Consider the following 11,690-nt stretch of genomic DNA (forward strand, 5'->3'; position numbering starts at 1 on the left):
TGTGTGTGTGTGTGTGTGTATGTGTGTGTGTGTGTCTGTGTGTGTGTATGTGTGTGGGTGTGTCTGTGTGTGTGTGTGTCTGTGTGTGTGTATGTGTGTGGGTGTGTCTGTGTGTGTGTGTGTCTGTGTGTGTGTATGTGTGTGGGTGTGTCTGTGTGTGTGTGTGTCTGTGTGTGTGTATGTGTGTGGGTGTGTCTGTGTGTGTGTGTGTCTGTGTGTGTGTATGTGTGTGGGTGTGTCTGTGTGTGTGTGTGTCTGTGTGTGTGTATGTGTGTGGGTGTGTCTGTGTGTGTGTGTGTCTGTGTGTGTGTATGTGTGTGGGTGTGTCTGTGTGTGTGTGTGTCTGTGTGTGTGTATGTGTGTGGGTGTGTCTGTGTGTGTGTGTGTCTGTGTGTGTGTGTGTCTGTGTGTGTGTATGTGTGTGTGTGTGTCTGTGTGTGTGTGTGTGTGTGTCTGTGTGTGTGTGTGTGTGTGTCTGTGTGTGTGTATATGTGTGTGTGTGCGCGCATGTTAAAAAGAGAGGACAGAGTAGAATTGGCTTGTTGTCTGCTGCCAATATTTGGATGGGATACACATTTCCTTGCATTACAAGGCTGTAGTGTGTGCAAAGAACATATCTTGGATCCTAGAGGCAGAAAATGGTGAGTTTGTACCATGTCGTCCTTGGTGACTGTTTTGCCTTTCTCAAAGAGCTATTTCTCTCTTGTGTTCTGTAAGCTTTTCGTATAATGTGCCAACATTTGAACTGCAACTGGTTGAAGCATAGAAAAGAGATGATTGAAGAACGGGCAAGGTGTGGTGAAGAGAAAATCAGGTGACTTTTGATTGTCAAACAAAGAGATAAATGAGGATTGAGAGGGGCATTTTCTGCTGTGGTCCCAGGCTCCTCTATTTTCATCAGTAATTAACTGACTACAGGGGCTTGCTGATTTATGAATGTCTGCTTATAAACGTGATCCCATATATAGGGTGTAATTTTAAACATTAGTCATAGGAACATTTCTTGTGCTTATGAACAACTACCTTATATTGTCCTACATTGTGTTCTGACTTGTGTGCAAGTTGACTTGAGAATGGATTCAAGAAGGGAACCTTTTCACAACCCAGGGACTGCCAGTCCATCAAATGAAATCAGCTAGCCATTGTAAGGATTGTACGAGATCCTTCTCTCCCTTCCTCCTGTGCTGAGGCTGTTCATTAGAGGCTGGTTCAACATCATCCATTTCATCGCCTGATTGCCGATGACTCCCGTCTAAGCTGAGATTGCCAATCCCTCACTCTTTAGGAATGCTTATGGTGTTGGGAAGAGTTAGCTTCCGAGAGTCAGCCTAAGGAGGCTGATGACCACACGCGGGTGTCAGAACAGGGAATGTAGGTGAACTGAGAGTCGCGAGCATGGTGGGTGAAGAGATTGCTGTGGTAAAGTCAGGATTGGGAAATTTGAGGAATTCTAAATGACAATAAGGATTTGTAATCCAATGCATTGAGGAAGGACAGCAAATGGAGTTGGGTGAGGACTGTGCAAGATAATTGAGGTCCAGTAACATAGTGGTTAACTGACTGAACTAGTAAACCAAGGCCTGGGGTTGCTGATATAGAGGCTTGAGTTCAGATCCCACCACAGCATCAGTTCAAGTAAAATTTGATTGATTATATTAATCTGGAATGAAGCAGTGTTTCCCAGTCACTGTTATTAAAATGATCAGATTGTTCTGGAATCCCAATTGGTCTGTGAGTGTTCTCCAGGAAAGAAAGTCCTTTCACGGTTTGACCTACATGTGATCCCAGGCTCACAGCAATGAGGTTGATGTGTAAAGGTTGTCTGAAATGGCCTAACCAGCTATTTGATTGTATCCAAGCAAATGGCTCTCCCCTGAAAAAGCTCCACAGAGGCTGATATCCTGTCACCAAGTCACCCTTTATATACACATGGGGAGTCCTTGACACTGACCCAGTTCCCTCAGAGCCAGCTGTCAGAGTGAACAGAGCCACTGACACTCCTGTTTGTATCTGTCAGCCAGGGCTCCCTGACTGGACTAGGTTTACGGCCCCAATCAGCGAACCCATATTCAGTGAAGTCCACCTGGCTGACCTCATTACAATCATTACATCCCTCCTCCAGTAAGTCTAAGAACATAGGCCAGCTCATTTCTTTGTAGTTCCTCCTGGAGTGTTATAGCACCTGCTCAGGTTCCTCCAACACTGCCTTGGGGACGGATGGTGCGTAACACACTGTAGCTTGCCTCTTATACCCGGAGTGTCTTGGAAGAAATTTAATTGCCTTTTCAGGCAGCAAAGACGTCAAGGTGGCAACACCCACCACATCCATCACAGACTCTGAGGTATCTTCAACTCTTGATGGAGCAGGAGAACCCACAGGTTCTGGAACAATGGAAAAGGCAGTCAAGGAGCCGGGCATGTTGTGTTCCCGCCCGGTTTGTGAGTTTACAGCTTTCATATGGTCCATGTGTTTGTTCAGGACTGTCGCACCTACCCAAAAACTGTATACATCAGTGGACCTGACCCAGCATCAACTGCGCTTCTTACTCATGCAGGGACATTCCCATGGTTCCTACACTAAACTGTATCCCCTGAAGTAAACACTCTTTCTCACTTAGAGGGGTCCAGTGTGTGGCATTGTTCCTGATGCCATTTTACCCTTACGCTCCCCCTCCCCCACCCACTCCCCCCCACCCCAGGTCTGGGAAGATCAGATTTAACCTGGTGTGGAATGTACTACCCCACTAGCAACTCTGCTGGAGCTATCTCTGTGATTGCAGAAAGGTACTGTCCCATAGTCAAACAGGAATCGGGACAGCTTGGTATCCAGTGAAGCTGTAGACTGTTTCTTTAAGCCTGCCTTCAAAGTTTGGACTTCTCTTTCTGCCACACCATCAGATGATGGATGGTATGGAGCTGTCCTTATATGTTGAATTTAGGAATTCAATTCGATTTTAGGAAATACTCAAATTCCCTGCTAGTAAATGATGGCCTGTTATCTGTGACCAACATTTCCAACAGGCCGTGTATTGCAAAAGGTATGTGCAGTTTTTCTATCATCATCCCCATGTTTGATGATTGAACTGTATGCATGTCCAGCCACTATGAGTGGGCACCCACAATAACTTAGAACATTGAACCCATGAAAGGACCTGCATAGTTGACATCTGAGATTTACTTGGCCATTCTCAAGAATATGGGGGGAGGGGGCTGCTGGCAGTAATCCTTGTCCTTGTTGACCTACCCCACCATCACAGCCACATCTGCATCCAATCCTGGTCACCAGACCTAACTTCTTGGCAACATCTTCATTTTGGAAACGCCTGGATGACCCTGGTGGAGTTCAATCAGTATCTGGTGGTGACTGTTGCTCCCCATAATAATATGCTATCCTGTACTGTGATCTGGTCTCTCCGGGTCCAAATGTCCAATCTGTCTGGTTGTGATGACCCTTTGGTTTCCCCAATCACCACCTGGACCAGACCTTTCTGTATCTAGCATCTGATATTGTCAGCTGTGAACCTTTTTCGTTCCAGTGGTGGTACCCCTGGTGGTGTATTTGCCAGCATGAGGTGGCTCAATGGATCTGCAGCTGCTACTGGGCCTCCCAGATGGTGTTCCAACTTGTAATTAAAAGCACTTAGTATTAGAGAGCCAACTGCTGAATTCAGCCTAAAGCAACGGGCAGCACTACCTTGGCATATTTTAGTCGACTTGGCAGGGGTTTGTGGTTCAATATCATTACAATTTACATCCATAAAGGTATTGGTGGAACTTCCTGACTCCAAATATGGCCACCAATCCTTCTTTGGCAAAATATCTGGGTGAATTTATGCTCTGCATTAGCCAAAGTCCAGGATACATATGTTAATGGGTGTTCCTCTCCATTGGGCCACCTATGAGCTAAAATTACCCTGAAGCCAAACTGGGAGGCATCACATGCCAATATCATATCTTGCTTGGGATCATACTGTGCCAACACCATGGAGGATGATAACTATTTCTTCACTTCCCTGAAAGCTGTGGCTAGCTACACGACCATTTCCAAGGGTGATCCTTCTTTAAGAGTTGATGCCAAAGTGCCAGGATGGAGACCAGGCTGTATATGAACTTTCCGTGATAACTCACCAGCCCAAGAAAAGACCTAAGCTCGGGTGCAGATGTGGAAGCTGGGGTATCTTTGATTACCCTCACTTTATCTTCCAATTGGTATAACCTGGTCTTGTCGACTCTGTAACTCAGGTAGGTAACTTGGGTGCCTGGATTTTTCCCTTCTAAGGCATGCACCCACCTGGGAGAGCTCCTAAAGACTATGTTCAAGTTCTCTCAGTGCTCCTCATTGATCTTCCCTGTTATTAGCACACCATCTAGATAAATGGAGTTCTGATGTAGACCTTGTAAAACGGATGCATTATGACAGTCACTGGTATTCAGAAAGCTTAATTGTGAAATGCTTTGGATGTCCTAAGGGATCAGAAAAGCGCTATAAAAACGTACAAGCTTTTTTCTCTGTAAAGCATGTTGCAATGGTCTGTTTGGAGTTAACTGACAGAACAGGATTGTTTTAACTCTGAAAGTGCAATTAGTAATTGTCACTTCTAAATTACATTGGAAAGGGAAGTGGGATAAGGTATGGAGCTTGGTAATTAGCATGTGTTTGAGATCAGAAGTAATTAGTTCAAGATTATGGGGGTTACTGTCTTAATTAACACCTCTGGCATACTGCAAGGAGAACACATGTAATTATAAAGAAGTGAGAAATGTGCATTGGAAGAATTTGTGAGGAATATTAATCTTTAAAGAGAATTGTTACCCGCAGCCCCCTTTGGTGAAGTCCAGGCTGCAGGTCTTTTTAACTGCATTCCCCTCACATGACTCACATGACTCACCCCAAGGTTCCTGGCAGCTTGTCCAGTCTGACGGCTGATCGAGAAGCAGGCAGCTGCATCCACCTGTGATTGTGGTGTTGAGTTTGTGCCTGAGCTCCACACTTCCACATTGCCAGAGGTCAATTTCTTTTGCATTCATGGAACACGGGTGTTGCTGGCTGGGCCAGCATTTACTGCCCATTCCTAATTGCCCAGGGGGCAGTTAAGAGTCAACCACATTGTTATGGGTCTGGAGTCACATGTAGGCCAGACCAGGTAAGGACAGCAGTTTCCTTCTCTAAAGGACATCAGTGAAATTGCTAGCTCATTTAGGACCATGGGATGACAAAAGACAGCCATTTGCCCATTAGTAAACTGGCTCTTTTCCAGCTTATTTATCCAATTTCTCATTGAACGTCACTTATTAAACTGCTTCCATTATCCTTAAGGCCATGTGTTTCACATTACAACAATGTCTGTTTATTTTTTAAAAAATGTCTTCATCTCCTTCCTGATTCTTTAGCCTTTTAGTTTGAATCTGTGCCCTTCAGTAACTGACCCACCTGGCTCTGGAAGCCATCTCACCCCATGCCCTCTATCAATACCCTTTATTAATTTCGTATGCCTTTAGTAAACCTCCCTTTAACGTTTACTCAGTTCACTGGGAAATGTCCATCCAGAAGGAGTAAGAACAGGCATAATAAGATTGCAAAACTCTGAGATGCAGAGGTATCTGGGTATCCTAATGCATGACTTCCAAAACATTGGCATGTAGGTACAGCAGGTAATCAGGAAAGCTAATAGAATGATATTGTTTAATGTGAGGACAATTGACTACAAAAATATTCAGATCATGCTTCAGTTATACACAGCGCTGGAGAGACCGCATCAGTGTATGCTGGTGGTCTCCTTATTTTAAAAAAAAAGGTTTTGAAGACAGTTCAGAGACTAAGAGCTAGAATGGTTTGTCTCGTGAGGAAAGGTTGCATAAGCAGGGTCTGTATCTGCTGCCCTTGGTATCGATGGTATCGGAGAGGCAACATGATTGAAACATTAAAATTTCAGGAGCCTTCTCAGGGTACTGCGTGGAGAGGATGTTTCCTCTTGTGGAAACATCTAGAACCAGGATCACTGTTTAGGTCATAAAGGATCATCCATTTGAGACAGATAAAGAGAAAATCATTTCTCTTTGTTGTTCCTGTGTTGTTTGAGCTCTGTTCCTCAAGGTGGTGGAAGTAATAGCTTTGAATATTTTTAAGGCAGAGGAGGATAGACTTTTGACAAGCAGGAGGTTAAACGTATTCAGGCGTTGTCAGAAATGTGGACCAATCAGACCAGCTGTGATCTTATTAAAGGCTCAGGTGCTGAGTAGCCTACTCCTGTTCCTAGTTTAGAAGTTCAAATCTAACTCCAGCTTTTTTGGTCTCTTCGTGTTATGGAAGTTCCTCAACTCCAATACCATTGATACCAAACATCTGGAATTAAAAGTATAATAATGACCATGAATCCATTGTCATAGAGTCATAGAGATAGACAGCATGGAAACAGAGCCTTTGGTCCAACTTGTCCATGCTGACCAGGTATCCCAAACCAATCTAGTCCCACCTGCCGGCACCCGGCCACTACCCCTCCCAACCCTTCCTATTCATATATCCATCCTGATGCCTTTTAAATGATGCAATTGTACCAGCCTCTACCACTTCCTCTGGCAGCTCATTCCATACAAATACCACCCTCTGCGTGAAAGAGTTACCCCTTAGATCTCTTTTATATCCTTCTCCTCTCACCCTAAACCTATGCCCTCTAGTTCTGGACTCTCCCACCCCAGAGAAAAGGCTTTGTCTATTTTTCCTATCCATGTCCCTCATGATTTTATAAACCTCTATAAGGTCACTCCTCAGCCTCCGGCACTCCAGGGAAAACAGCCCTAACCTATTCAACCTTTCCCTGTAGCTCAAATCCTCCAACCCTGGCAACATCCTTGTAAATCTATTCTGAACCCTTTCAAGTTTCACAACATCTTTCCAATAGGAAGGAGACCAGAATTGCACGCAATATTCCAAAAATGGCCTAACCAGTGTCCTGTATAGCCGCAACATGACCTTCCCAACTCCTGTACTCAATACTCTGACTGATAAAGGAAAGCATACCAAACGCCTTCTTCACTATCCTATCCACCTGTGACTCCACTTTCAAGGAGCTATGAACCTGCACTCCAAGGTCTCTTTGTTCAGCAACACTCCCTAGGACTTTACCATTAAGTGTATAAGTCCTGCTAAGATTTGCTTTCCCAAAATGCAGCACCTCACATTTATCTAAATTAAACTCCATCTGCCACTTCTCAGCCCATTGGCCCATCTGATCAAGATCCTGTTGTAATCTGAGGCTGTCCACTACACCTCCAATTTTGGGGTCATCTGCAAACTTACTAACTATACCTCTTATGCTCACATCCAAATCATTTATGTAAATGACGATCCTTGTGGCACTCCACTGGTCACAGGCCTCCAGTCTGAAAAACAACCCTCCACTACCACCCTGTCTTCTACCTTTGAGCCTGATCTGTATCCAAATGGCTAGTTTTGCCTGTATTCCGTGAGATCTAACCTTGATCACCAGTCTTTGTCGATTGTTGGAAAAACCCATCTGGTTCACTGATGTCCTTTAGGGAAGGAAACTGCCATCTTTACCTGCTCGGGTCTACATGTGACTCCAGACCCACCGTAATGTGGTTGACTCCAAATTGCCCTCTGGGCAATTAAGGATGGGCAAGAAATACTGCCTAGCCAGCGATGCCCTCGTCTTGTGAACAAATAAATAAAAAATGAACTTCCTCTATTCCATCTTTAAGGACTTGACATCCTTCCTAAAGTTTGGACACAAAATTGTGTCTGGGCCTAACTGGTGATTTATAACTTATACTGCCACATTCCGGCTCACCAATGCTCAAACTGCCTCAGGTCAGAGTGAGAACAAGAGTAGGCTCAAACTCTGAGTGCGCCATGGATTGTTTTAAAATTAGTTTTGGAATCTAAGCATTGCAGGGTTGTGCCAGCACGTTGTTCCTATCCCTAATTGCCCTTGAGTAGGTGATAGCATTCCCTGTTGCATAGATACATGTTTCATGCTTTATTCTGTAGTAGATTTGATGCGACCGATTGACTTACCAGACTATTTCAGAGGGCAGGAGACAGTGAGGTTCTCAGATGCTGGAGATCAGAGTCGAGAGTGTGTTGCTGGAAAAGCACAGCAGGTCAGGCAGCATCCGAGAAGCAGGAAAATTAATGTTTTGGGCTGGACCCCTTCATCAGAGGACAGCTAAGTCAATTGTATTGCTGCACACCTGGAATGTCATGTAGGCCAGACTGGGTTTGATTGGCAGATCTCCACATTTGAAATACACTAATGAGCCAGAGTTTTTTTTCCCTGACAAGTGGTTACATGACCATTAATAATGCTGCATTTTCGAGTCATATTATATAAATTCCTCAAATGCTTTGATGAGATTTGAAACCCTTGGGTTACTAATTCACTCATTTTGCTGGTGTGCTTGCACTGGACATGGATTGCAGTCCCAGGCTTGAGTCCTAGTCTGTGTCTAATTCACTGACCTCAGTCAGCACAGCTCTGTTATTGGTATCAGTATCCTCTGGACTAGAAAGGCAAAGATTTGGCAAGATTCCTTCTCTTGGTGACAATCCAGCGAGCCTTACTGAAAGGGGTCGGACTCGACTCGATTAGCTGGACTGCGAATGAAGAAAGCCGCTTGAGACAGTACAGAGCCGTGACCGATCATCATAAAATCCCACATCAGCAAGGAATGGTACTTCACAGGGGTGAGGAAATAATGGCAAGCCCAAAATTATCCTCAACTCAGTGAATCTGTGGTCATGATACCTAATAATTGCCTGGTGTTGACAGCTGCATTGAATGTTCTTTGAAAATCCTTGAATAACAATAAATCTGTCACTAAGGTAAGCTTTTAAACACTGGTCATAATAGTTTGTCATGGTGACCAGGAATGCTAAAAGCTGGCAGAGTAAAACATTGTGGTCAATGATGGCTTACTTCCGGAGAGAATAAGAGGGAGCAATCAGCTGAGAAAGGGGAAGAGTTTAAAAGTGAAGGAGGTAACATGATTTCACTTCACTTTACCAGTAACTCAACTTTCAGGAACATTGCCAAGGAGAATGGGCCTCTATGGAGGTTTTGCCTTATTTCTGAGAAACCTGGTGAAAGGCCAAAGTTCATAGTTCAGGACAGCACCAACTGGGAAAGGAGTGGGAGAGGATCTGGAGATGTGATGATTAGCGAGTCTGAGTTTGGCTTTTACAGCCTGATGATTGTGGATGGAAAGAAGGACTTCGAGGTGAGGAGTTTTGAAATTTTGCAATGGCCGGACTCCAAAAATCTTGACTGTTGGAACAAATAAAAAGAAGAAAGAATGGAAAACTAAGTCTGAACTTGGAAATTTACTGTCTTTTGGAAAGCACCCAACAGCTTTTCTTAAGAACTGAAATGGTAAAAGATTGATAGCCCCATACCAGACCAGGGTAGATAATGTCTTGCTTGCGTCCCTTGATGTCACTCACATTTTTCATGGCCCTGGTGAAGAAATCTCTTTGTTACTGTTAACCTGGTCTGGAACTTTAACAATTTGTTTTCTTATTCCAGGTAATTACTTTTGGGGGAAAAGAATGACCCACGCTTAGAATCTATACTGTTCATCATTATAAGTCTCAGAAACAGCTCTGAGTTTCACATCAAACTAATTACTTTGCAGTGCAGTCACACATAGTGCAGGCAAGCGCAGCAGGTAGTTTATGCACAGCAAGATCCCACAAAGATTAAAAAGGATGAATGTAATTGATATTATTTCTGATTATGAATAATTTGAAGCTCAAACAGACCATTCGGCCCAGCTGGTCTATGCTGGTGTTTTATGCTCAATATGAGTCTGCTCCCACCCCATCCATCCATTCTTCCCTCATGCACTTGTTGAGCTTCCCCTTAAAGGTATTATTTTAATTGTTGGTTTCTGGTTAGGTTTCACTTCGGATAGTCTTTAGTTCTCTCTTTGGGTAACATGGCCTTTTCTGGATTTCCATCTGCCCATGCGTGATTAAGGGCTGAATTTGGTAAATTTCTTCAAAACTCCTTTATCTACACGAGAATACATTCTACTTTTCTCTAAGTCCACCTCTCTCGTATTCCTCTTGTTTTCGATTCTAGCAAAAAACTGCTGATATCACTCTTATGTTGTCCTACTCAACATTATCTCAGTAGCCTACAGTTGGTTGTGGGATCAATGTAGTACCCTGTGGAATGTTCTTAAGGCAAAGATAGATAGATTTTTGAACAGTAAAGGAATTAAGGGTTATGGTGAGCGAGCGGGTAAGTGGAGCTGAATCCGTGAAAAGATCAGGCATGATCTTATTGAATGGCAGAGCAGGCTCGATGGGCCAAGTGGCCTACTCCTGCTCCAAGTTCTTATGTTCTTCGGGATAGGACATGCAGTGAGCTCCTATTTACCTTCAAATGACTGTCCTGAATTCTTCAGCATGCATCTCAAATCACAGACAGCTACAAACTCACTTTAAAACCCCATCTGAAGGTTACATCTTCAACATTTATTGTCCGTTCCTATTAGACCTTCAGAAAGTGGCTTTCTTGAGTCCCCGCAGTCCTTCTGCTGCAGTTACAGCCACAGTGCCGTCAGGAAGGAATACTCCAATGGGTGATTTTCGAAGCTGTTTTGAACACATCCATTATTTTGACAGCAGATGATATAATGTTACATTCCCATCAAACCTCTGGCAAAGCTTGAAACCTCTGAATGTTTCAGTAAAGGAGATGTGAACCTTTTGATGCCCACTAGGATTTCCTCTGATCTGCCAGACTCTGATACCTCTGTGATCAGACTGGAAAATTCCAGCTGACCGCAGACAATAAACCTTAAGAGACCTTTTCTATACTTGCAATGGACTAACTAGGCAGGCCCTTTCTGTCTGTAAGGAGATACTGAGGTGTGGAATGGTACTATCAATCCAGAATGCTGGTTGGCAGTAAAACTTTCCATGGCTGCTTACCTCCATTACAGCTATGGTGTAAACATACCCCTACACCTACCTCAAAATTCCATTAGATTTAGTTTAATCTGGAATAATTTAAAACCTACAAGGTAACATGTTTACATAGGTTCCTGACAGTACTGACACAATATAATCATTAATCCATTTAAAGCAGCCCACACAAGACATGTGACCTTTGAAAGGTCTCTACAATCCCAAACTAGATCCGTTAAGTATTAAAAATGGGAGAGCACTGATCTTTAGAAACTGTAAGTTAATCAAAAGACTGGCTTGTTTTCTGACTGATCCTTTGGTAGTGTCCCCAGTAAAGAATGATCACATTGTTAGTGTTCAGTATTATCTGACATTGATTGACAAGACTGTGCTACGAGGTAAAAACAATGACTGCAGATGCTGGAAACCAGATTCTGGATTAGTGGTGCTGGAAGAGCACAGCAATTCAGGCAGCATCCGAGGACAGGCAAAAATCGACGTTTCGGGCAAAAGCCCTTCATCAGGAATAAAGGCAGAGAGCCTGAAACATGGAGAGATAAGCTAGAGGAGGGTAGGGGTGGGGAGAGAGTGGCATAGAGTACCTGGGAGTTGCAGTGAGAGAGAGACTCCCTGAGATTCTTGTAGAGAGAGGAGGAAAACTTCTTCAAGGCAGGCATCCTTGCAAGAGGATTCGCAGTAGGGTTAAAATCAACGAGGTAAAAACAATGACTGCAGATGCCGGAAACCAGATTCTGGA

The 11,690-nt window shown here is 43.8% G+C and overlaps 1 protein-coding gene across 1 annotated transcript in view; it reads left to right on the top strand.

Annotated features, from left to right (window-relative positions):
* Positions 1-9,003: 9,003 nt before the first annotated feature.
* LOC122540839 (coronin-2B-like) overlaps positions 9,004-11,690 on the top strand; it is a 56,546-nt gene continuing 53,859 nt past the window's right edge. The window contains exon 1 of the mRNA XM_043677056.1: positions 9,004-9,237. Coding sequence (XP_043532991.1) covers positions 9,004-9,237 — 234 coding nt within the window. The remainder of the gene's footprint in view (positions 9,238-11,690) is intronic.

Source organism: Chiloscyllium plagiosum, chromosome 36 (genome assembly GCF_004010195.1).
Source record: "Chiloscyllium plagiosum isolate BGI_BamShark_2017 chromosome 36, ASM401019v2, whole genome shotgun sequence".
Classification (NCBI taxonomy): domain Eukaryota; kingdom Metazoa; phylum Chordata; class Chondrichthyes; order Orectolobiformes; family Hemiscylliidae; genus Chiloscyllium; species Chiloscyllium plagiosum.